This window comes from Euprymna scolopes, chromosome 1 (assembly GCF_053919585.1).
Source record: "Euprymna scolopes isolate OS-2025 chromosome 1, ASM5391958v1, whole genome shotgun sequence".
NCBI lineage: Eukaryota > Metazoa > Mollusca > Cephalopoda > Sepiida > Sepiolidae > Euprymna > Euprymna scolopes.
Genome location: NC_136482.1, coordinates 147279851 through 147307794, shown reverse-complemented (window position 1 = coordinate 147307794; position 27944 = coordinate 147279851). Strand labels below are relative to the sequence as shown.

Below are 27944 nucleotides of genomic sequence, written 5' to 3'. Positions count from 1 at the left end.
GGTGCGAGCGGTCGTGGTGTTGGTTTACCTGCCAGGAAACTCTGATTCAACTGACTCGGTTTGGCGCGCAGTGGCCCTTTATACTGTTCAATTGGCTACCCAGCAAAAACAGTCAAAAAATATTTTGGAAATTCGCTTTCTTCGAATGCCGATTGGATGAAAAGTCAACACCTTTGTCACGTGGGTGCTTTCAACTACGTCGGCGAAAAAAGACAAGTTTTTAATTTTATGCTCGCAGAAATTGCGTGGGTGTGGATAACAGATGTACGCGCAGCTGAAACGTTCCTTATACCTCCGTTAATATGTTTCTTGCGTGTCGCTCCACCTATAATAATGGTCATTTTAAAGGATTTTTCGTGAGTGGAAAGATACTGCACCTTTACAAATACTTCAATCATAGTCATTTGCTTTCTTAGTTTTGCATATGAATTACAAAATATATGATATTTGTCCAAAACCTCTATAGCCTTGATGGAGGGGAGACTAAAATTTGCTGTTATGGTTTCAATTGATCTGAATAACAGCAAGGGGAGACATTTTTCCAAATATTTCTCATATGTTATTATACATAAAGTAAATTTCACAATGTATACGGTCTATTTGATACTGGGGATATTCATAATCGTACCCTATTTTAAAAAGAGGGGAGATATAACACATGAGAAATATTTGGAATCGATTATTATTATTATTATTATTATTATTATAATAATAAAAAATAAAACATGTTAAATATTGCCTAAAAGGTAATTGTGGCGGTGGGAGTGGGGGTAAAACCTGCGAAGAAGTAATTCATTTAGAACGTGAACATCTGTTTCGTGATTTTAATTAGACTTTAAAAGTGCAACAGATAATTTCATTCTGATCAGGTGTTTTCATATTTGTTTTTCCATAAAAAGGCAAACCGGTAATTGTGCATAAAACCAGACACTAAGTTTCAAACATGGCGGCAGGTCTGTCAATTAAGGTATGGAAGCTCAAAATGGATACTATACTCCCGCTTACATATATATTTGGGCAAAATATCAAGTTTTTTTTTTTTTTTTTTTTTTGCTAATATATTTTTTTCTAGCATATTCACGTTTTTTTTGGGGGGGGGGGGGTTCTTTTTTTTTTTTTTTAAAACATCTGTTTTCGTTATTTAAACCTGTGCAGTCTATTACAATCGTCGCCGATATAACAAAATATTGTTATAGTTAACAACTATATTTTACGTTTATCTTTTATTCCCTTATAATAAAAATATATGAAAATACGTAAACTTTATCAATTGATTTTGCGTTTTTAATTGCATAGAAATATCGAAACAGTTTAACAAAATAAACATAATTGTTTGAAACAGATATGCGACTAAAAAACACAAAATCAATTGATTAAGAATGTTTACGTATTTTTTTTTATATATTTTTATTATAAAAAGGGTAAAAAATAAACGCGAAATATAAAAATATAAATATATAAAAATATAACTATGTGAATATATAACTATATAAAAATATAACTATATAAATATAACTATATAAATATATAACTATATAAATATATAACTATATAAATATATAACTATATAAATATATAAAAATATAAATATATAAAAATATAAATATATAAAAATATAAATATATAAAAATATAAATATATAAAAATATAAATATATAAATATAGTTAACTATAAACATGTTTGTTGTTGTTGTTAAATCGGCGACGATCGTAATAAACTGCGCAGGTTTACATAAAATATATGGTAAATAAAGTATATTAAAATATAATACATTAAAAAAAAAGAAAACGTAACAATATTAAAAAAAAAACCCAAAAAACTATGCTATAAAAATATATTAGCAAAACTATCTTAATATTTTGCCTAAAAGTAATCAATTTTGAAGAATAGCGGAAGTATTGTATCCATTTTGTGCTTCCATACCTCAATTGACAGATAGAGGTCCTTAGTAATTCGTAGTTGTATTTTTTTTTCGGTTACCCACATTGAAAATTGAACCTTCAAGAGAATATCATTTTTTTTACAATTGATTTTTCCAAGTACTGTAACCACTGCTCCACGGTCCTATAATTCTAGCAATAAATTACTATTCGCTTTCAAGGTTTCATAACAATTTGTTAATGCCAAAATTGCGTTGTTTTTGTTTGTTTGTTTGTTTTTGTTGTTTTCTTTCTGTCTAATTTATTACTAGAATGAAAGTTTTAACCAATTTCAATATTTGTGCAGTAGGCGTCTCCAAAGAAATGTATAAAACTTCAGCGTTTCACACATTAACGGCAACGTCATCATTTCGTGGATTTATTATTTCCTGTGTCAATTTATATGGATGGTCATCGGCACTATAAAGGTTAATGGAAGTAACTTTTTTTTGTTGCTATCGGGTTTTCATATTTACATTTATCTATATTGATTTAGAAAAATTAATAATTTAATATATATATATATATATATATATATATATATATATATATATATATATATATATTCATTAATCCGTTTGGCTTATATTTTTCCTATACAATAAATAAATTTATTCTATTATCTGCAAAATGAAACTTATTTTTAATAGCTTTTTTTTTCTTTTTTTTTAACAATTGCATTGAAAATGTATTTATAAACGAATAAGAAATAAAAATAGGTTATCAATTATTCTGTTCGGTTGCTTATATTAAAAGACAAATACAATCCCTCACTATATGTAACATGATGAAGCCAGTAATACTTTTTTAAATATTACTCATTTTTTTAACATAAGTTATTTCTATACAAATATTAAGTCCTTATTCAGAAAGTCTGTCCCAAATTCGTAGATGTTAATAGAACTGGTGCTCATGAACTTATATTAACGTGCTATTTTTTTTTTAAATTGTATCTTCAAGTTAATCCGTGATTTACGATATTTTTAAAACAAATTGTTAAGTCAAAGTACAAAATAATTACAAAACTCCCTCGCCTCCCCATTGTTAAGAATGGCTTTCTAAATACTGACGTTATTATTTTAGCATGGTAACAGAAGTGAATAACTTAAAAAAAAAAAAGTAATTTCTCATATATTACGAAAAAAAAAAAAAAAACTAGCCCGTGTTAAGAAAAAAAAATAAATAAAAAACGCAAAGAAATCAAAATTTATTCGTTACTCAATAAACTTGTTATACGTTTTTTATGCAAAAATTTATGAATAAATTAAATTTACAACAAAAAGTGAATAAAAAATATAAAAACTTATCCTTTGTAAAACAAATAGATGTTTTTAACGAAGTACACAGACGTGAGTTAAAATAAAATTCATTTTAACGGCTTCTGTTGATACTTATGTATCTCTTCCCTACAATTATATAAATGCAACTTTGTGTGTGTATGTGGGGTCGTTTCTCATAGACTCCGAAACGGCTGGACAGATTTTCTTTAAAATGTGATCTTCGTTAAGTTTTGTCTCAGAATACCCCCGATAATTACCGATAATTGATAATCGAAAACGTTATTTTGATTTATCTATCATCGGTAAAGTCATTTTTTCCATGTCGTCGCTTAGCAACAATGATGAACAACGGGCCGTGAAAATTCTACTGTGGGTAAGTTGATAGCGTGTATTTTTTTTTTTTTTTTTGCCTGACGTGGGCTGCAAGTTCAAACCCTGCGCGTAAATTTCTTAATGTTTTGTTTTTTATCAAAATATTATATTTAAGCGTATTTTACGATCGAGGCGACCTACTAGTATAAAAATAATGATACTTAGAACGTTCCGTACTTTTTTATAAGAAAAGGCGAAAAAAAATAAAGTTGACACTATATTAATTCAAATAATCAAATCAAAACGAACTTTTTTTAGACCGATGTTGAATTTCCGATTTTAATATTACCAAGAGTCATATATTTTATTACATTAATATATTTTTTAAATCTTGGATACCTGTTATAAAAAGTCATTTTTTTTAAAACTTCATATCGCGGAATATTGGAATTTAATATCATTTAAAGCTTTTTTAAAAATAATTATTTTTTAGAATTCTGTTTTTTTTTTTGTTGTTGTTGTAATTCAAATAATTATATTACCGAGAAAAAAATTATCGGAAAGAAAAAAAAGAAAAAAAGCGTTTATTTTTTTTAACATAATCATATTGATTTTGTGTCCAATTTTCCTAACAACTTTAAGTAAAGTGAAATGATTAATAAATAACGGGTTTGTATATATATATATATATATATATATATATATATATATATATATATATATATATATATATATATATAAAACTATTTTTTTTATTATTTGATCTTTTCAGCTTTAATTTTTTTTCAAATTTTTATAGGCCTACATTTATTTTGTTTAGTTTTCGTAACATAAAATATGGGGGAGGGGGATAGAACACCTAAAAAATATTTCCTCTCATATATTTAACGAAGCCTAGTTTTATTATGCAAGTTTATTTAAAAATGTATAAATATCGAAAATTTCAGGAAAATTACTGTTATTGGATTTTTGCTAGATTTTTAAAACATAGACGTTTTCGACTTCCAAAACATGACTAGATAGGAACGTCGTTTTAAAGCGTTGATAATATATACACGATTTTAGTCTCGCGTTTTCATTATTTTTGTATGCTGTAAAAATGTGGCACTTCTACAGTTTATTGCCGAAAATGGAGACTGTATTTTTTTTTCGGGCACCTGTCGTGAAACTCAGAGGGAGAAGTCAGTATTTTAAACTATGACCGAAGCATGAAATAAAAAAAAAATATATATTAAACTAAATAATGATTACTTCCGGAAAGAAGTAATTACTACGTGCCCTAGAGAAGTATAAACACCCCCAACCCTCATGTTAAGAACTGCTTTCGAGATTGGGAGTGTTTATTCCGAAAGCCGTTCTTAACATGGAGAGGTTAGGAGTGTTTATACTACTCTAGGGCACGTAGTAATTATTTCTTTCCGGAACTAATCATTATCTAGTTTAATTTATTTTATTTATTTATTTCATACTTCGGTCATAGTTTAAAATACTGATTTCTCCCTCTGATTTTGAAGACAAGTGCCCGAAAAAATCTGGACTCCATTTTCGGCGATAAACTGTAGTAGTATCAATTTTTTTTTTTTTTTTTAATATTAGCAGTTTATTTTAAGCCTCTTAAAATGGTAAAAAAAAAGTTAGGATGATAATATTAAATTAAATTACATCGTGTTACATATAGGGGGTGGGTAAATCTGTGACGCGCGTTGAAGCTACCTATTGTGCAGAATACGGACAGTGCTATTTCTTACATAGGGGTTTCAAGTTAAATTCAATTTTTAAATCATCTTTTGTTTATTAAATTGTTAGGTGAAAGTACAGAATAGATTTTTTTTCCGAGCCCTTCTCCTCACAATTAGGAATGAGTTTTTAAATAATGTTATTATTTCAGCACGGTTAGTATTCTGCATAACTATTCACTTGCAGCGATTACGCCCAAAATAACCTTTTACTGGCAGGAGACTGACGGAGCAGACAATGTAATGTAATACTAAACAGTAAATACTGTCGTTGGGCAGCATCTCAAAACAGCTTATTGCATAAAATTAATGTTTTTTTTTAAGTGCGCGCGTTATACAACTATAGTTCGTTTTTTTTTGTTGTTTTTTTTGCGGGGGGGAGGGGGTTCAAGGAAAAAGTGTTTGTTAAAATTGAGTCGACAAATCGATTTTTTATTATGTGGCTTTAAGCGAAAACAGTACTTATTTGATTATGTCGAAAATAATAATAATATATCCAAAAATTACGGAAATTCACCGACTAGACAAATTGTTATTGTGTTTTTAGGAAAAAAAAAAAAAGTCGGCGCTTCTACACTATTAGGACGAAATTTTGTAGTCGATAGATTGAGTTTTTAAATTTAAAAAAAAAAATGGATTCTACTGATTTTTTTTGTCAATTGTAATAAGTTACAATGGTAGCTTCCAAATTATGCAGTCGGAATTACCTGAATATTAGTGAATTATTACAAAAACAATTTTAATCGTGTAAGCAGGTGAAAAATTGCGGCCACCTTGTTTAAATCGAAACGGAAAATTACCTCCCTTTTGAACTCTGCGTGTTACGATCGGTTTTATCAAATTCTATTTTTATTTTCTTTAATAAATAATTTTCTACGTTATCGATTTTCGTCATTTTTGGATATAATCATCTTAAAAATATGAGGAATTTGCGCAAATACCATTGTTTTCATGTGAAATTCAGTTTTACAATTTCCGCAATTTCGTCCTAATAGTGTAGAAGCGCCAAAAATTCTACCGCTCTAAGGCTTAAATTATTGGTCGCATTTAAAGATGCGAAAAGGGAGATAAGTATTTTCCTGTATTCGCAATCTTCAAGGTGTTCACATCTAAGGAAAATGCCATTTCACCCAATTTTCCGTTGCGTTCAAATTACTTTTAACTATAAATAATTTTCTACTCGATGAATTTTCGTAATTTTTGGATATACAGCGTAACCCGGATATAAGAGAACTGAATATAAGAAACCCCCGGATATAAGAGCTTTTCTCTGGTCCCAAATTAAAGCCAGTGTTAATGTACAGGGCAACTCGGATGTAAGTATAACCTGGATATAAGAGAGTTATATGTACCTGCTATGAAGTCTCCTATATATTTGTGTTACACTGTATTACTATTTTAGACATGACAAGTAAGTGCTGTTGTTTCTGCTGAAAGCCACATATTTAAAAACATCGGTCTGTTGACTATTTTAACAAGCACACAAAAAATAGTGTTGTGCAATAAGTTGTTTTAAAATACGGTCCAACAACAGTATTTTTTTTTTTTTAACTTCGAACTTCACTTCTCAAGTTTATGATAAACCAATACAAGACTAAAAAGAAAGAAGAAAAAATAAATAAATTAACGGAATAATTAAAAAAAAAAAAAAAATAATTTAAAAAAAAAAGTAATTAAAAATAACCATCTTACCAAAAACTTAAGGCTGCATCGACTTTCCCAATAGGAATAATAGAGCATTTGGTTGACCCGACCTCCACGGGATATTCTGTCTTATCTCGTGATACCCAACGCACATAGACAGAGATAATGCGCAGTTATCATTGCTGGCGCTTAGTTTCACTTTTAGGTGAGACCCACCTCTCTCCTCCTTTGAGTGAGCAGGTTTCTGACAGACAAGCGTTTTAACCGATCTCTTATTCGTCAGCATTCATCGGTTTTTTTTTTTTGTTTTTTTTTATTATACTTATTTTTTATATATAATTTATTTATTTATTTTGTTCGACATCTTCTCCGTCGACTGCCATGTGGATTAAGCTTAGTAGTTGTGGGACAACAGATGGATGAGCACGAGCACGACTACATTAAAATATAAGAAATAAAATATTTGTACATTTTTTTTTCTTCTTTCTTGACTGCACATTTCTAATCTCATTTTAAGGGTCTGCAAAGCAATTGTGAAAAATGGACCGCATGTTTCCTTGGCGTCAGATTTGTGTTAACTATGGAAAAGCAGAAGCGATTTAACTATTTTTCTAAAACCTTTGTTTATCTTCTTCAAACTGTAATTAATAATTAATCTTTGTTATAATTTTGTTAGGGTTTAAGATTTACACAGTTTAACGATCAATAATATTATAAACATTTGTATATTAAATATGAAATACGGTTTTATTGAATGTTCATTTGGTTACCTACAGGGTTCCATATTTTGTTCGGTAAAAAGAGACAAACAAAATATGAGGGGGGGGGCTACAAAATGCTTAATATTTGTGCAATAATATTTTCAAATTGGTTTTAATCTAGCGATAAAATAGCTGACAAGAGTCATGTCTATATTAAAACTTAATATTAAAAAAAAAATTAACACAATTAATTAAAAATCTATGTTGTAACGGAACATTTTGAAATAATGGAATTTTAATCCTTTTAATCTTTTAAAAATTAATTAATGTTTACGAAGTTTCTTTTTCTTGACAATTCAACTGATTATAGTATATATTAATTAGAAAAAAAGGGCTATTAAAAAAACATAACATTAAGTTTATATCAATTTTTTAATTGCAACTTCAAGGTACATTTTTGTTCAATATGTGTATTTAAATTTTAAAAAAATATTTTTTACTTATTTGAGTCTGATGTTTCATAATAAATAGAAATTTCGATAGATTTAAATATATTTTATTCGAATTTCGAAAAAACTAAATAGGGGGGGGGGAGCACGCACTAAAAAAATATTTCCCCTCGTATATTTTACGAATACTGCATTTTATATGTAATTTCATTCTAAAATGGATAAGTATCGAAAATTTTACGAAAATATGACCATTAGTTGATTTTTGCTAGATTTATTAAACACGGGTATGTTTTCACGTTCGGAATGTCTACTACATGGGAACGTTATTTTAAAGCGGCAATTATGTAAACACTATTTTCGTCTCGCAATTTCATTATTTTCGTTCGATGAAAAAAATTAAAAAAAATTATTACCGGTTTATTTTGCCCTTCTTCTTTTAAATGGTACAAAAGTTATAGTGATAATATTAATTCATAATAAAGTTACATCGTGTTACATATTGGGTGGGGGTAATTCTGTGGTGAATTTTGGCAGTCCTTGCTTAATCATTCATTTTTTTTTTCTTTCATTCATTGGATGCATACATGCGGTACAGAAAAAAAGCGCCTAACCACGAACCAGAAAAAGTGCATCTGCACGGCGCCACGGCGGTGTTTTTTTTTTTCTTCTTCTTTTTCTTCTTCTTCTTCTTCTTTTTCTTCTTCTTCTCTCAACACTTATCTCTAAAATGACGACTTTTAAAGGTTTTCTAGTCTACAGAAAACGAATTTCACATTTAAATTCGGCACAGACAAATATTTTCCTGGATATTAAGACCTTTATTATCCAATGTAATCCACTATGTTTTTATTAGCGCTCATGTTTTTCTTCAACTGAAATGTACTAATGCGCATGAACTTTCAAAAAGAAAAGAAAAACAAAAAACAAAAAAACACACCTTCTCCCCATGTTAAGAATGGCGAACGCGACTAACATTTATTAAGTAATACATTGGTAGAAAAAAAAAATGAAAAAAAAAAAAAAATTAACACAATTAATTAAAAATCTATGTTGTAACGGAACATTTTGAAATAATGGAATTTTAATCCTTTTAATCTTTTAAAAATTAATTAATGTTTACGAAGTTTCTTTTTCTTGACAATTCAACTGATTATAGTATATATTAATTAGAAAAAAAGGGCTATTAAAAAAACATAACATTAAGTTTATATCAATTTTTTAATTGCAACTTCAAGGTACATTTTTGTTCAATATGTGTATTTAAATTTTAAAAAAATATTTTTTACTTATTTGAGTCTGATGTTTCATAATAAATAGAAATTTCGATAGATTTAAATATATTTTATTCGAATTTCGAAAAAACTAAATAGGGGGGGGGGGAGCACGCACTAAAAAAATATTTCCCCTCGTATATTTTACGAATACTGCATTTTATATGTAATTTCATTCTAAAATGGATAAGTATCGAAAATTTTACGAAAATATGACCATTAGTTGATTTTTGCTAGATTTATTAAACACGGGTATGTTTTCACGTTCGGAATGTCTACTACATGGGAACGTTATTTTAAAGCGGCAATTATGTAAACACTATTTTCGTCTCGCAATTTCATTATTTTCGTTCGATGAAAAAAATTAAAAAAAATTATTACCGGTTTATTTTGCCCTTCTTCTTTTAAATGGTACAAAAGTTATAGTGATAATATTAATTCATAATAAAGTTACATCGTGTTACATATTGGGTGGGGGTAATTCTGTGGTGAATTTTGGCAGTCCTTGCTTAATCATTCATTTTTTTTTTCTTTCATTCATTGGATGCATACATGCGGTACAGAAAAAAAGCGCCTAACCACGAACCAGAAAAAGTGCATCTGCACGGCGCCACGGCGGTGTTTTTTTTTTTCTTCTTCTTTTTCTTCTTCTTCTTCTTCTTTTTCTTCTTCTTCTCTCAACACTTATCTCTAAAATGACGACTTTTAAAGGTTTTCTAGTCTACAGAAAACGAATTTCACATTTAAATTCGGCACAGACAAATATTTTCCTGGATATTAAGACCTTTATTATCCAATGTAATCCACTATGTTTTTATTAGCGCTCATGTTTTTCTTCAACTGAAATGTACTAATGCGCATGAACTTTCAAAAAGAAAAGAAAAACAAAAAACAAAAAAACACACCTTCTCCCCATGTTAAGAATGGCGAACGCGACTAACATTTATTAAGTAATACATTGGTAGAAAAAAAAATGAAAAAAAAAAAAAAATTAATATTTAATATTAGGTTGAGAAGAAAGTTCTTGCGGAATTTTTAATTTTGATTACAAATGATGTATTTTCAATTAAGTTTTCGTATACTGTATACATCATTTTAACTTTCGTTTACTGTATACATCATTTTAACTTTCGTTTACTGTATACATCATTTTAAAGAGCGTTTTTCGCTCTATCCAATCGTTTAAATTACAATCGTTTTAAAACAATTACGTCTTATTTTAGGAACGTTGAACACAAGCTGGAAATAAAAGCAAATTCGCACAATTTTCTTATTTCAATTCAAGCTAGACCGAAAAGCTACTGAAACAGCTTGCAATGTCAACGAAGCGTTTGGCCCAGGAACCACTATTGAGCGCACAGCACAATGGTGGTTTAAAAAATGTCATGTTAGCGACTGTTACGTATAACCAAACCCCCACAACTGCCCTCCATAGCCTTCTCCCCTTTCTACAAAACATTCCTATAAAAAAAGGAGCCCTTCTCTTTGTAAGATGCGATTACACTTAGTTCAGTGTCTTCATTCTGATACTAACCCATAAACATAACATGGTGGCAGTGCGTACCATCCAAGAAGAATGACAGATAATCAAATCGTGTAAGCAGTATTCCTTTCGGTTTTAACTTCTGTTATGTTCTTTTTTTATCGCTCGGTTGCTCCCACGCAGATATATTAATGGGGTGCGCTCACCTCATGGTCTCTGCTGATCTCTACAGTCTGTTATTATTTTTTTCGTCTCTGCATTGATTAATTTCTGAAACAGAACACGTCTGTCTCACAGCGATGTTCGCTGAAGAGAATATGACTACTGCAACTAATACCGTCTCCTTGACTGGCAATATGTCCGGTTTACACATCAAGACCCCAGAACGACTCATATTTAGTGGGAATAAAGCAGACTCCTGGACAATATTTCATAAATGGTGGTCCAAATACTCGTTATTGACAGATCTGGACCATAAACCACGATAAATTCAGGTTGCTATGCTTGAGAACTGCCTGGTTAATGACGCCATGAAAATATACCAGGGCATGCAGTTTGACACCCCAGAGACTGAGCGCACTGTAGAGGACATACTACAAGCATTGGAGGAGTATTTTGTCAGGATTCTCAACGAAACTTATGAGAGATTTGCGTTCCGTCAAAGGAAACAGGGTGAGGGAGAGGCCTTTGACAAGTTCTAGAATGATTTAAGAGTACTGTCGAAGACGTGCAATTTCTGTGCTCGATGCAGTGGCTCACTTCTGTGGGATCAGATTGTAGAAAGTGTCTGTGACCAGTTAACCAAGCATGATCTGCTAAAAATACAGAACCTTACTCTACAGAAGAGTGTAGACATATGCAGAGCAACTGAAATGGCCTCAACCCACAGTCAAGGAATGGGACTAGATATAGCTCAGCTGATGAGGGTACGTGAGGCCAGTCGAATGAAGGAACCAGTCTCCAAAAGAAAATGCCTATTTTGTAGCTACGCACATGCGCATGATACATCCAGTGACCTGACCACCTTTCGGACATGCTTTAGCCTATACTGTTGGCGTCATATACCATTTGGCCTTTACTCCTCAGCAGAGATATTCCAAAGAAAAATGAATAAATAGACTAAATCTTTCAATAATGGCAAAACCCCCTCCAAAACCTAACCAAAAAAACATGTTCGGTGGAAATGCTCAGATTCCCAACAAGCAGCTTTCAACACTGTAAAAGGAGTAATCACAAACTCACCCCTCCTTACGTACTACGACCCTCTACAAGGAACTAACTCGAGAATGATATATGTGAGCATAGGTTAGGAGCAGCACTAAAACAGGTTGACCAACTAGTTGCATTTGCAAGTAGGTCCCTATCAGATGCTGAATAAGGATATGCACAAATTGAGAAGATGATGGCAGTTGTATATAGCCTAGAAAAATTTCACCACTATATCCACGGAAGAAGCTGTTAGTTTTGACTGACCACAAGCCCCTCGTTTCAATCAGCAAAAATCCCCTGTCAAAGGCACCAAAACAGATATAGAACCTCCTGCTACAAGCCCAGCGATACAACCACACACTCCAATATAAGTAAGGGAAAGATATCTCATTGGCAGATACGCTGTCACGAGCACCAACAAGCAAGTCAGAGTTGGAAAAAATAACATCAGTGAATAATTTGACAATGCAAACAATACAAGACCACAGGCTCGTGAAGATTCACGAAAAGACAGTTGAGGACTCCCAAATGCGAACGCTGGCAGAAGTAATCGCTAAAGGGTGACTTGATGATAAGGAAAGCCTGCATAACTCGATCAAACTTTTCTTCGATTACAGAGATGAACTCACTGTACAAGATGTGAACTGAGATGAAAAAAAAAACACATACCGGCCACCTCGGCATAAATATATGTCTGCAAAAAGCGAGGGACCTCATATTTTGGCCAGGAATGTTTAAAGAGATTAGACAATACATTGAGGCCTGTGGCACCTGCGCAACCTATACAGACCACCAGCCAGCAGAAGCACAAATCATAGCACCAGTGCTGGAAAGACCTTGGTAACAAGTAGCAGCGGACCTCCTATCATGGGAAGGGGAACAGCTATCTGATCACAGTGGACAGACATAGCAATTTCTTTGAAATTGACAAACCGGATACATCCACATCAGAAGCTATGATTGAATGCATTAAAGCGCATTTTGCCATGGAATTCCAGAGGTACTGACATCCAACAATAGTCCTCAATTTTTGTCGCACACGTTCAGAAAATTTGCAAGGAAATGGCTGTTCAAACACGAAACAATATCACCAGGCAACAGCCAAGCAAATGGTGCTGGCAAAGCAGCAGTAAAAATCACCAAACACCTCTTCTGCAAATGCAAAGCGTCAGAAGATCCATTCTTAGAGCTGTTGAACATACACAACGCGCCAACCGAAGGACTAAGCACCAGCCCAGCACAAAGACTCTTTGGTAGAAAGACAAGGTCAACAGTGCCAGCTGTCGAATAAACTTAAGACCCTCTACCCACACTCAACTGAAGCATGAAGAAAACAGGAGAGGAGGCTTAGACACCAACGAATGAGGAAAGAGCTGAAAGGCCTCAACGTCAGTGGCAGTCTTCGAGTCCAGCCATCCAATCCCTACATAAGAGAATGGAGGGAAGCAACAGTTCAAAAACGAATAACTAGTAGGTCATATGAAGTAGAAGCAAGAGACAGATAACTATACCACCGAAACAAGCGACTCGTGTGAAAAACGCCCATCAAAACACTGTTTTCCAGGACACCATAAGACTACACGTACAGCTGATGCTCACCTTCAGTCCCAAACAGCCTGACAAACCCATACTACAAAGAGAAAAGATTGCACAGGGAAACGAGTTGGCTGAAGAAAGCATTTATGAAAGGAATGACAGCCAACAGCTGACTATGCATTCAGGACGCATTATTCGAAAACCTGCATGCTATAACAAATGAACAATCCATCCTCCCCATGTTGCCATTCAAAACCCTGTACCTACCGCTTCCACCTAAGAAGAAAATAAAATGAACAAGCACCCTCCCTGACATGGGTGGGGAGATGTTACGTACAACCAAACATCCACCACTACCCTCCTTAGCCCTTACTACATAACTTTCCTATAAAAAGAGGAGGATTTCTCTTTGTAAGATGGCCACTCAATAAAGCTGCGATTACACTTAGTTCTGTGTCGTCTTCATTCTGATACTAACCCATGAACATAACAGCGATGAGAGTCTTGAAGATGATGAGGGTAGTGGTCGGCCACCAAATGTTGATAATGATCAATGAAAAGTCTTAGTAGAAGCCAATCCACACGCACAACTGTTCGAGAACTTGTTTCTGAATTAGACATAACGCATACAACGATTTTCAACCACTTAAGATAGATCGGAAAGACAATAACATTTTGATAAATGGGTGCGTCACAAATTAAACAACAACCAAAAGAAACGCCGTTATGAAGTGTGATCTTCTCTTCTTTTACACAACAAGAACGACTCGTTTCTCAATGGGGTTGTGATGAAAAGCGGGCTTTTTACAACAACCGGCGACGTTCAGCTCAGCAGTTAGACACTGACGAAGCTCTATAACACTTCTTGAAGCCAGAGTTACATCAAAAGAAGGTCATGCTGACTATTTGGTGGTTTGCGACTAGTCTCATCCATTACAGTTTTTTTTTGGGGGGGGGATGCAGGCGAAACTATTACAGCGATGAAGTACTATCAATAAATGGATGAAGTGCATCAGAAACTTCGACAACAACACCCATTATTAGTCAACAGAAAAGGCCCACGACAATACCTGTCTACACATTGCTTAACCAAACCTGCACAGATTGAACGAATTAGGCTACGAAACTCTGCCTCCTCCACCATACTCTGCAGACTTCTCACCTACCGACTACTACGTTTTCAAACATTTCGACAACTTTCTGCGTGAGAAATGCTTAAAAAACCTAAGCGATGTCAAAAACGCCTTCAGCGACTTCATCACGACCAGAACGCGAGATTTTTGTTTACGTTATTGGCATAAATACACTTGCTTTGCACTGGCAAAAGTGTGTTGATTATGATGGTGTTTATTTCGATCAGTAAATTTTTGTTTGGATCGAGATATGTTCATCTGAATATTAAAGTTAAAAACCGTAATAACTTTCTTGTCAACCTGATAGCAGTTATAAGCATTTAAGGTTTCACATATATATCGAGTAAATTAGCAAATTATTTTTACGTTACCGACTAAAAACATGGCGGCTTTATTCAAAATCAGCATATTTGCGAATTTTAAAAACTTCGATTAAATATTTTATATAACCTTATTTTGTAGGTTAAACAAAGAAAGCTGTTTTACGGTTTGACTTATTTTACACTTGTATTTTTTTTAATAATTGGGTTTGTTTTACAATCCACAGAGGTACGAAAAAGTGGTCAAAAACAAATGTATAAAAAATAAGGTACTCATGCACTTATTGATCCGTGCTGAAATAATAACGTTATTATTTAAAAAGCCATTCTTAACATGGGGAGAGGAGGGTGTTTTGTAACTTTGACCTTACAATTGAATAAAAAAGACATAAAACTTTAATTAAACTTGGAAATACGATTTTAAAAAATAGCGTGGATCAGTAAGTGCATTAACACCAAAAATAAATATAAGGCAAGATAATTACTCCTTTAAAAATAAATATAAGGCAAGATAAGTTACTCCTTTATCTAGCTGGATAAGTGTTTTTAGTTGTTTTACCCACTTTAAAAGATTTATCCGGTTCGAAAAAACATATAGTGTCGAGCGTTTTATGAGAACAAGAAAACTCGCTGCGAATTGATACCTAAATATTTAAAGTTTTGATAATGATTTAAAAATAAAAATTATACAAAATATTGTAAGAAACCCACCCAATATCTTACCGTGACATATATTAGGCGGGTTTCTAACAGTATTTTGTATAATTTTTTTTATTTCTAATAAATATGTTTCTATTTACTTGCCTCCCCACGAGGGCAGAGTTAGACACAAGGTCGGTTTTTAATGAAGGCACCCTGGATAAGAACAAAAATAAAAATTGTCTCAATCATGAAAGATTTCTCCTCCACTGTTCATGTTTCGTTTGTATCATAACTCATCAGTGCGGTTAGACTAGCACCTTTCCCTAGCCGTGGATTGAACCTACAACCATCACGTTGACAGTATACATACTAGTTACTTTAAAACTTTAATTTAATTATTACTGTATCGTTTGGTCATTAAATTGGTGGCTAAGTGATTAGTAACATGAACAGAAAACCTACGGGTACCGGGTTCGAACCCAGTTCGTTCCCCTGAAACACTTTTATCAAACCCACACCTGACTTTGTGTGTAACCTCCTAAAAAGGAAAATAAAAACAGAAATAAAACTATAATAAAAATTGCTAGAATAATGCTTTAATCTCTTTATAAAACAATTCAATATGAATTACTTCCAAAACTGTCAATCTGACAGTTGTCTTGTTTCACTCGGATTCGGCTATAGTTCTGTTTTGGCCTTTTGACTAGAAGCAAAGTGTAGTATCTGTTTTGATACCACACTTCACCTTTTCTGTCCTCGGTCAGTGGAGGATAAATACTTCATGACTGAGGCAATTTTCATTTTTGTTCCTATCCAGATTGCCCATTTTTGGGAACTGGATTTTCCCCACATTAAAAAACGACCTTGTGTCTAACTCTGCTCTCGTGGGGAGGCAAGTAAATAGGAACTAGGAGATGCACCTCCCAGACTTCACCTTCTCCCTTTGAGACGTGTTTAGGTTATTGTTAACCAGCTGAGGCACTACTACCGGGGAGTGCTGAAAGGTGTTTATGTAGGTTAGTGTGCACTTCTAGTGCGCTGAGATTTTATAATTGCGCCTGACTTTGTATCTAACTTTTACAGAGGAGATAAAGAAACAAAATGTCAATCTTTTACTGAATGAGGATTTGCTGAGAATTTTAAGGCCAGAAATAATAGTTTAAATGCTTCCAAATTTCTTTAAAATTTCGAAAGGTTCACAAACTTCTGTTTACCTGTTGACAAAATATTAAAATGACTGACTTTTTTCCTATGTATTTGCCTCTACACGAGGACAGAGTTAGACACAAGGTCGCTTTATAATGTGGGAAAAGTCGAGCTCCCAAAAAAGGGGTATTCTAGATAAAAACAAAAATTCAAATTGTCTCAATTATGAAGGATTTCTTCTCCACTGACAGATGAGGTGAAGTACAGTATCAGAACTGATACCACACTTTATTCCTAGCCAAAAGTCCAAGTTAAATGACTGACTTGTTTACGAATAGGCTGAAATACATTCCACTGGATTTGATTTTAATAAATAAATCACATTTTTAAATGGAAATTTACAAAAGTTCGTTTTAGAAGTTTCACTGAAATCGATGCATAACATATTATATCTCCTTATAATATGTGGATAGGTGAAATAATAATTATAAATATATGCATGCACGTATTTGTGTATATCTATTCTCATGCTTTTTATTTGTTTCGCATATATATTTATATGTCGCTACACATTCATGAGCATGTTTCAGTTAGCTAGTTACAAGTAACTAGAAACCTCTTTGGGCGATATTGCTTATGCAAAAGTAGAGTTCGTAATTATTTGTAACTAGCTGACCGAAACATGCTCATGAATGTGTAGCGACATGTTAATGCTTATGTAAAACAAATAAAAAAAAAGTATATCTTGACCTACTTCAGTATTGAGCACTCTTTTTTGAACCTCGTTAAAATTCATTAGTTGCTTTACCTTTGGGAAATATTGACTTGAAATAATTATATACTTTTTCTTACTTTCCTGCGTGTTAGCCGTCATTAAGTGATTACAGATTTTCTACACAATCGCATATTCTTACCCGCTACGGCATACAAAAAATAATGATTTTTCCCATACATAAATCCGGCAAGTCTAATTGGCTGAGAATTATACATTTTGCAATTCCCCGATTCGGTTATTCCAACAATAAACAAACACTTCTCAACTATAAACCATGCCGCCATTTCTGTAACTGCACATTATTCTTACGTTTTTATTTACACAATTATTCCGCTTATATTTACTTATACAATTTACGTAATTGTTCAGCTTAAAATCTCTATACTTTTATTGTTTATTTGTGAAGATATTACACTCCAAAACATAACTCATTCACGGCCAGCGAGTGATACAGAGAGAGAGAGAGAGAGAGAGAGAGAGAGAGAGAGAGAGAGAGAGAGAGAGAGAGAGAGAACTATACATGGCTAAAATTAAATCACACTATTAGTTGACATATTAGAATGTGGTTATCAATTATTTCGTTTCGTTTGGCTTTCCGGTCACGAATTCGCCTTATATGTTTGCTTGTTTCTATATATACACAAACTATATTTGGATATTCAATTTTTAAGTTTTCACGTTTGTTTGCATTATAACTGTTTCACAAACTATAAGTGGTTAAAATTAATTCACGATATTATTTCACATGTTAAGATGTGGTTAACAATTAATTTATATTAACCTTTTATTATATTAATAAAGATACCTCAATAGTAGTTATAGGAACGCATCCGATAATATTTGATTTCCGATTCGATTTATATGTTTCCATGTTTGCTTATATACACAAACTATAAATGGATAAATTTCCATCACGCTATTCTTATGCATGTGAGGAGGTCATTAAATTTTAATTACATTTAAACACGTTATTTTACAAATACAAAACAAAGTGTAAATATGAGGATTCTTTCCACCTCCGACCAATCCTTTAAAATTAAGACTTATATATGTTTCCAGAACCCCTAACAACAAAAATCACGTATAAATTCAGGCAAACAAGTATTTTACCATGTTATTTAATAAATACAAAGGGGGGATACCAGGATTTCCCCCCCCTTTAAAACATAAAGATGGCAAGACAAGAGAAATAAACATGACATGTTTGTAAGATTTCGCCATTTCTGTACTAGGGTCCATGTGCCTGTGTTCAATCTGCCTGACCTTATTTGAGACGAAGAAGAAAATAGGGTCACCAGGATTACATCAACTTTATTTAACAGTTTCACAAGCACAAAATAGAAAGCAGAGGCTAGTAAGACAAGAATATAAGACAGGTTAGTTCGGTTAGCGGGCATAGATTATAGAAATAGGATTTAGTCTCGGCGCTCCTCAACGCCATGCGAGAGATGAGGGCAGCAATATGGTGTCTGCTTGCAGTGATTACTCTCAAAGAATTATTTTTAAATGCTGCCAAAATATCTCAAGGAGAAATAGCTGAAAAACCGCGCATGAGCAGTGTTCTAATCGTCCGATGTATTTCTACGCGAGTTTGGAAAGGAGTGTTTTAGCCCACCGAACGACGTACCAATAACTACATCTTAATACAAAATATAATAGATCTTAATCATGTAACTGCTACATTGTCCCCGTCTTACGCTTGTTGCCGATAAGAATAAGATATTATTGAAATAGAGTTAAACACACGTGAAAATTACAACAAAAAGCAAATGTGCTATTCGATTTAAATTTTCAGTTCGATTTGTATTTTTCTGGAAAGAGAAAAAAATGTATGTTTTTTTTTTCCTGAAATAAGCAAAAATGTGTTTTTATCAAATAGAAAATATTTGCCTAACTTTTTTTTTTCTTTTTGGCCAATGGGCATATCTATCAGAACGTGTAATAGTGACGTGTGTAGATAATATCTGTTTCTGAAGATTCCATCTGAGGTGCCCCAGGAAAATTGAGAGTGGATTGAACATGTGTAAATAATCACACGAGGTTGTCTCCTCAGCAACCGACAAGGCTAACATGCTTGCCAGTCGGTTTGCCTCAAACTCCACACTGGACCCTTCCAACCACCCCCTACCTGACTTTCCTATGCGGACAGACGCCACGCTAGACGATCTGAAAACCACCCCTGCTCAGGTGCATGCTACCATAAAAAACCTTGACACTTCAAAAGCATGTGGGCCCGATCTTATCCCAGCTGTGCTATTAAAAAAGTGCTCAGCCGAAGTAGCTCCAGTTCTCTCCAAACTCTACAACCAATGCCTTAATGAAGCTTGCTTTCCGGGCAGTTGGAAAACTGCTTCTGTTGTACCAGTATTCAAGAATTCTGGCGAAAGGACTGACCCATCAAATTATCGCCCCATTAGCCTCCTCCCACTTTTTGCCAAAATATTTGAGACCATAATTAATTGCTCTAGTCCATCATCTTACAGATGCTAAACTTCTGACTGACAAACAATATGGATTCAGACAAGCCCGTTCCACAGCAGACATCCTCACTGTGATCTCTGAACGTGTATACCATTCACTGGACAAAGCGGGGGAGGGCAGAGCGGTGGCTCTAGATATATCTAAGGCTTTTGACAGGGTATGGCATGAGGGGCTCCTCAGGAAAATCAGATCATACGGTATCACTGGTAGAATACATAACATAATTAAATCCTTCTTGGATAAGAGAAAAATCCAAGTTGTTGTCGACGGTCGTACATCTAAACAATATGATATAAATGCGGAGGTGCCCCAGGGTTCTGTCCTTGGACCTCTATTGTTCCTGATATTCATAAATGACCTCCCCGACAAAATTGCCTCTGAGATGGGTATATATGCTGATGAAACTACACTCTATGACAGGATCGACAGGAAGACGAATGAACACATTTCTAAAGAAATGGCAGAAACACTAGAGGAAGACCTCCAATTTGTGGTGGAATGGGGACAAAAGTGGTTGGTCGCGTTCAATGCTGCCAAGACTAAACTAGTTTCATTCAATAATTACAAGAAAACCTCTCTACCACCTATAGCAATGGCCAACGACTCTTTATCTGAGAGTACATCTTTCAAACTCCTTGGCCTAACGTTCACAGGAAACATGAGTTGGAACAATTACATTGAAGGCATTGCCAGGGCCGCTGCAAGTAAGGTGGGCTCTCTCTACCGTGCTAGAAAACGACTAACACCCGAAAGTATCCTGTACTCTATAAGGCCACCATTCGCCCATGTATGGAGTATTGCTGCCACATCTGGGCTGGTGCATCTGCTACTAGTCTCTCGCTCCTTGACAAGGTTCAAAAGAGTGTCGCAAACCTGATAGGCCCTGAACTGGCATCTAAGCTTCAGCCTCTGTCCCATCGACGAAATGTTGCATCCCTCTGCCTTTTCTACAAGTATTTTAATGGTGAATGATCTGACGAACTGCAATCACTTGTGCCCCCACGACATGAGCACCCTCGACAAACCCGACAGGCTGCTAAATCCCACCCCCACACTGTAGAGATCCCTAGATGTAAAAGATCTTTTTACTCCAATAGTTTCTTCCCCAGAACCGCTAGACTCTGGAATTCCATTCCAGGTCCCTGCTTCCCCAACAGTACTGACATGCAGAAGTTCAAGTGTAACGTGAACCGACATCTTGCTGCCCAAATCCCTACATAGTACCCCAGTAGTTGTTGCCCCTGATAGTAGCCCCCTACACCAAAGTGGCAATTTGCCTTGTTTGGGGTGAAAATGTAATAAAAAAAATAAAATTAAAAAAATATCTGTTTCTGAAGATTCCATCTCAAGTGCCCCAGGAAAATTGAGAGTGGATTGAACATGTGAGTAGGATCTTTAACAGAATATTTTTCCTCATAAAAACCTGTGTCCATAATGCAATATCTTCAAGAACCGTTGAGATGCTTTGATGCCGACGTTTCATCGGCATAGAGTTAAAGTAGCATTTGAATCTGTTTATTTAGTGTTCAGTATCAACTTCAGGGTAATCTGATGCTATGAACATATGACCAAGTAATGCCAGCGGGATTCTGTGAATCAGTTTAGCTGGAGAATATCCTAAATATTCGTTAATAGCAGCGCGACAATCAAGGATAACAAAAAGCACATTCTGAATCCACCGTTGAGAATCATCGGCAATTGAAAGCCACGTAAAGTAGCTTTCAATTGTCGGTGAAAACGTTCTGCCATTCCATTAGTAGTTGGATTATGACTAGTAGAACTAGTGCGTTGAATACCCAGTATTTTGGACAATTCTTGAAAAAAAAAAAGGATTCGAACTGCCAATCACGATCAATAATAATCATTGCAGGGACACTATAATACGAAATCCACCCCGAGGTTAGGTCACGTACTGCAGTTTCAACAGAAACATTGCTCAATGGAATGGCTTCAGGCCACAGAGGAAAACGATTAATATAGATCAGTAAGTAGGAGAAGCACTGGATGATTAGTTAAGATCAAAGTCAGTGTGGATGTTGTTAACTTGTGCATCAAAAGTGCTGAATGTTTTGAGGTTAGGTATCATACATGGCTGTTCACCTTTGATAAGACTGTATCTGTTGCTTCTTGTGCTCAATTTTCTTTGTTTTCGCAGTGTATACTTTTATGTCTTATATTATTGTAAAAATAAAAAAAATAAAAATTTGTACTAGGATAAGACATTCACTTTGAAAGTGTAGTATCTGCGATCAAGATACGAATTTAGTTTCACAACCATTTTCAATATTCTGCTATTTTATTTTCGATTAAACAGCCTGTGCATGGGAATAATAATTAGATTGACCTTCAATCCTTGTGTTATTGTCTGCCACAATATTATGTGAACTGGAGATACGAAGGGCATCCAATAAGTAATGCCCTCATCCACTTCTCATAGCAGTAGAGTAACGAAATTTGTCACAGTTATTAGTCTTTCTCTACACAGGAACCGCGCAGAGTGACATAGTTCTCCCATTGTTTAATGCAGCTCTGAGGCTGTTTTGTAGAATACCCCAAGTTTGTCCTCCAACCACGACGTGACTTCAGAAATCAAGTTCGTATCATTTGGGAAATGCTTTACTTTCAAAAACAACTTGATGACTGATAAGCATCAGATGGTGCACGATTATGAGAGTAAGGGGTACGAGGTAGGATTTCATAGCCACACGCTCGTACTTCTGATCTGGCGACATGCGTGTTGTAGATATGATTGCTGTCTTCCAGGGGGAGGTTACCTTTACTGATCTTGCCCCGCCCCTTGATTTTAATAGCTTCTCTTAATTGCCACAAAATTGAAGCATAATAACATAATAAATATGATATTCTTTGAAAGGAAATAACTCATAACTACTTCGTTGTAGTCTCTTGCCTTCTTAGCAGATAGGGAGTTCAAGTGCTTCCACTGCATTAACTGGGCTTTGGTCTCCGTACATAGTGATCGACCCAGATTTTATCCTGTGTAATCAGTCTTTTCGCCTCATCTTCTTGGTAGATCTCCAAATTCATCCTCAAACATCCGACATGTTCTCTCTTCTAAAAAGTTGTCAGCAACCTGAGAATCCAGCTGTCAGACAGTCTATTCGACGTAGGTTGGATTTGGTGTTGGAAGGGAAAAAAGTTACCAAGCAATCAAGAAAAGTGACGGAAAGTCCCTGTTATTAATAAAGCAACGTTTATTTACACAATTTTCAACAAACACCACAGAGTGGGGGGGGATTGTGGTTGACTGGCGGAATAACGTTTTCTTAGGAAATCCTAACTGCAATTAGGCAGCATCAATGATGGAGGATGCAGGGCAACAGGTTCTTTAAGCGGCACCAACACATCATTTGGTATCCTCTATTTATGGGCCCAAATCATGAATAATCAGTCCCTGAATGGTCAGCCAATGGGGATTGTCGACTAATCACCCTGGTTAGCCTCAGATTGGTTTAGATAATCGGCCAATCAGTCTTAGTCTGGGGAGAGGGCTACAAGGAGCAATCCTGTGGTTGGTTGATGAATGAGTTATAGCCGTCAAGGCCTTGTGTCAAACCTGTACTCAATTCCAAGTTACGCGACCCAAAATGTTTGTCGACTTTAAAAAATGTTTATTGTTATAATTTTGAAAGTTAGACGATTTTTGGCAGGTCCACACACCTGCAGATTGTTTTGCTTTAGTGACAGTTTTATAGGTCAGTCCTGATCTTGCTCGAGTCACAATCTTTTTGCACTTAATGACTGCGTTCATTACACTTGGTTCTTATAATATGTTGGATACCCAAAACCAATTTATTTTATTTATATAATTTATTTATAATTTTGAAAATTATATGATTTTTGACAAGTCTACACACCTACAAATTGTTTTTCATCTTATGCATATGCAAATGTTTTGCATCTTATGCATATGCAAATGTTTTGCATCTTATGCATATGCAAATGTTTTGCATCTTATGCATATGCAAATGTTCACGAATGATCATTTCTACAGATACTGTGCTAATAGTCACCGATGTGCTATTTGATGAATATCCACGCGCCAATCTTCCAAAATGGCAACCTCAACTTGACAGATAGATGTCTAATCAATAGCAGAGACGATCGACCAAATCTGTATGATACCAGCATTTTATAAGCGCTTAGCGCTTATGATGAAGCATTGTTACCGTACGTTTATTTCATTTTATCAAAAGTCTCTTACGGTCTGTGTCCTTTGAAATACAAAAATCGGATCACTGCGTCACACTCAACAGACTCCATTTCACACCTGTAAATTAGAAACCACAATTAGTTCAGAGTTGTTATTTGCCTCATAATCCATAGAGCTATAAATCATTGCGCGTGCAAAATTTCAGCTAGATCAGATAACTGGAAGTGGGTCAGGGGCATTACTTATTGAACGACCCTCGTATGACGTATGTCGTTAAAGAACTTGGAAATAAACTCCAAATATCTAACATCCTGACGGGAACATTAGTTCGCCTTAGCACGTAAGATGACCGATGATCTGCGTGAATAGCACATTCGCGATCTTCCCGAAGTTCACATCCAAAAGTATTATTATGAGTTTCTGTGGGCGTAAATCGACGAGAAATGTAGGTCAATTATTGAATTTGTCGGCCTTATAAAATGGCGTCGACTGCAGAGGTAGATACATCTAAGACAATCAATAAGTGAACATCGAGCTTTTTCTTCTCCTCGTGAAATACTTTTTGCTGGCTTTCATCAAATGAAATGGATCCATTATTTTTCCTTCTGTTCTTCAGAAAATCAGTTAAAAGACATCAGTATAAGACTGTATCTGTTGATTCTTGTGTTCCATTTTTTTTTTTTAGAAAGAATTTTCTTTTTGTTTTCGTAATAAATACTTTTATGTTCTCTATTATCGAACAAAAAAAAAACCTTGAAAGTGAAGTATCAGCGATGAAAATACAAATTTAGTTTCACATTTTGCAATATTCATAGACATGGCTGTTCATCTTTGATATAACTGTATCTGCTGCTTCTTGTGTTCCATTTTTTTTTAGAAAGAATTTTCTTTTTGTTTTCGTAGTAAATACTTTTATGTTCTCTATTATCGACAAAAAAAAACCTTGAAAGTGAAATATCTGCGATGAAAATACAAATTTAGTTTCACATTTTGCAATATTCATAGACATGGCTGTCCATCTTTGATATAACTGTATCTGCTGCTTCTTGTGTTCGATTTCTTTCAGAAAGAATGCTCGTTTTAGTTTCGCATATGACCTATATTATCGTCAACAAACATTTGTTACGAAAAAACATTCATTTTGAAAGTGAGATATCTGCGATCAAGATACAAATTTAGTTTCACAACCATGTTCAATATAATATATATTTGTTTTTTGTTTTTTTAGTTTTCGATTGAACATCTTGTACGTAACACTAATTGTATTTTCCTTCAAATTTTTTAGTTATCGTGTTTTAAATTACAATTCTCTTACATTCTTCAATGACATTCTGAAGTAGGAAACCAGGATCATATTCGTTAACGGATGTCTTTATTTTTGATTTCTCGCAGGATAGAGAGGAACGGGTCCAAACGGTGATTTCACGTCTCCTATTCAACCAGAAGAATCTAGCTGAGATCATGTCGGAAAATTTCAGGTAGCCGACTATTCAAGAAAGAAAAGACAGTTTTACAATGAACTCTGAGAACGAAAAGGAGCATGAATGCAAAGATGTTTCGCACAAGGGATGAGGATGTACTTAAATTTGAAGTCGTCTAACGATAATTGGTCCAAAGCTATTTGACAAAGATTAATTCGACAAGTAAAGAAGTAGTACTAATTGAAAGACGAGACAATGCGTCTGCCACAGTATTATGTGAACTGGAGACACGAGAGGCGTCCAATAAGTAATGCCCTTGCCTCACTTCTCATAGCAGTAGAGCAACCAAACTTGGCACACTTATTAGTGTTTCTCTATAGGAACTGCGCAGTTACGCAGTTCTCTCATAGTTTAATGCAGCTCTGGGGTTGTTTTGCAGAATACCCCAAGTTTCTCCTCCAACCACGACATGACTTCAGAAATCAAGGTTGTATCTTATGGGAAAACCTTTGCTTTCAAAAACAACTTCATGACTAAGAAGAGTCAGATGGCGCAAGATTAAGAGTAGATGAAGTAGAATTTCATAGCCACATGCTCGTGCTTCTGATCTGGCGACAATCGTGTTGTAGATATGATCGTTGTCTTTCATGGGGAGGTTACTTTTACTGATCTTGTCCCGCCTTTTGATTTTGATAGCTCCTCTTAATTTCCATAAAATTGAAGCATGATAAGCTCCGGTAATGTGATATCCTTTGAAAGGAAATCACTCATCACTACTTCGTTCTGGTCTCTTGCCTTCTTGGCAGATGGGGAGTTCAAGTTCTTCCACTACATTAACTGGGCTTTGGTCTCCGTATCATAGTGATCGACCCAGATTTTATCCTATGTAATCTGACTTTTCGCCTCATCTTCTTGGTAGATCTCCAAATTCATCCTCGAGCATTCGACGTTTCTCTCTTCTAAATAGTTGTCAGCAATCTGGGAATCCAACTTTCAGACAGTCCAGTCGAGGAAGGTTGGATTAGATGATGGAGGGAAGAAAATTTGGCAAGCAATCAAGAAAATTGACAGAAAACGTTTATTTACACAATTTTCAACAAACACCGCAGTATGGGGGTGATTATGGTTGTCTAGCGGAACAAAGTTTTCTTAGGAAATCTTAACTGCAATTAGGCAGCGCCAATGATGGAGAATGCAGTGGCAACGGATTTGGTTCAAGTACTTCGACTGCATTGAATGGGCTTTGATCTATGGATCATAGTGATGGACACAGACTTTATCCTGTGTAATCAGTCTTTTTGCTTCATTTTCTTGGTAGACCATAGATTTGAGCTCAGCCGGATACTTGCGATGAAAATAGCGATAGAGCAGGGACAGGTTCGCAATGTCTGTGGGAAAAAGGTTACAGAAAAAAGAAGAGAGCGTCGCCTACTAGATTACGAAGTCTGTTTTAAACTGTCAAGGCAGAATAGGATGCCCCGAGCAGCTCTTGCTCAGATGTGGCAACAGTACTCCATCCCAGGATGTACTCTTACTTGACTAAATAATGTAGCACGCACACGTACACACATACACACATAGACACAGCGTGACTTTCACACCTATGTGTGAAAAAAACATCCGAACTCTTTTTTCTTTCGTCGCAAACAGGACACGTAATCTACTCTTCATATATGAACTTTTCTCTCTTTCTTACTCACGGAACATTTATTTAACAACACGTAGACTTTCTAACTTTTTGCTACAATTTAGATTTTGTTGCAGCTGTTTCAAGTTAAGAATAGTTTCTTTCGCTTGTTTTACACTAAGAATATTATGCGGGCCTGGATCAGAACAGATACTACACTCAAGTTAATTAATTTTCCTTAGTCAATGGAGGAGGAAACCTTTCTATACTGAGGCAAATTTATTTTTGCATATTTCCAGAGTGTCCTTTTTGGGAAGCTGCCCCCCCCCCACATTAAAAACGACCTTGTGTCACATTTTGCTTTCGTGGTGAAGGAAACGAATACATACTATCGTTTGCTGAGGAGAGATACTTGGTTTGTCGTGGGGATGTCTCTTAAACTGCTGTTCCGTCCTGGCATGGCAACCAACTCACCGGGGAATAAACGATATGCGCAAGAACGATAGACGTTCGTTATATCCAAGCTGAATCACTAGAATTGATTAGAGTCGATTTGACTTCAGCTGTATCTGCTAATGGGTCTCTTTTTAGTATCATTACCGGCAGTATTTTATTGTCGCTGATGGCAGGGACCGCTTGTTGAAAGTGACCGCTTGTACAAAACAGCAAACAAAAACTTTTTTT

At 34.7% G+C, this 27944-nt stretch overlaps 1 protein-coding gene across 3 annotated transcripts in view; it reads right to left on the bottom strand.

Annotated features, from left to right (window-relative positions):
• The window catches only part of LOC145276491 (D-aspartate oxidase-like), a 221282-nt gene that overhangs the window by 176950 nt on the left and 16388 nt on the right, over positions 1-27944 (bottom strand). The window contains exon 1 of one of the 3 annotated variants that reach the window (XM_080127746.1): positions 6941-7138. The exons of 1 other annotated variant lie outside the window; for it this stretch is intronic. Coding sequence is in view for 1 of the 2 variants with exons in the window: in XM_080127745.1 (XP_079983871.1) it covers positions 6941-6988 (48 nt within the window). In the remaining variant the exon portion in view is untranslated. Of the gene's footprint in view, positions 1-6940; positions 7139-27944 lie in introns of those variants that run through there. One more of the 3 variants, XM_080127745.1, reaches the window with a different exon arrangement.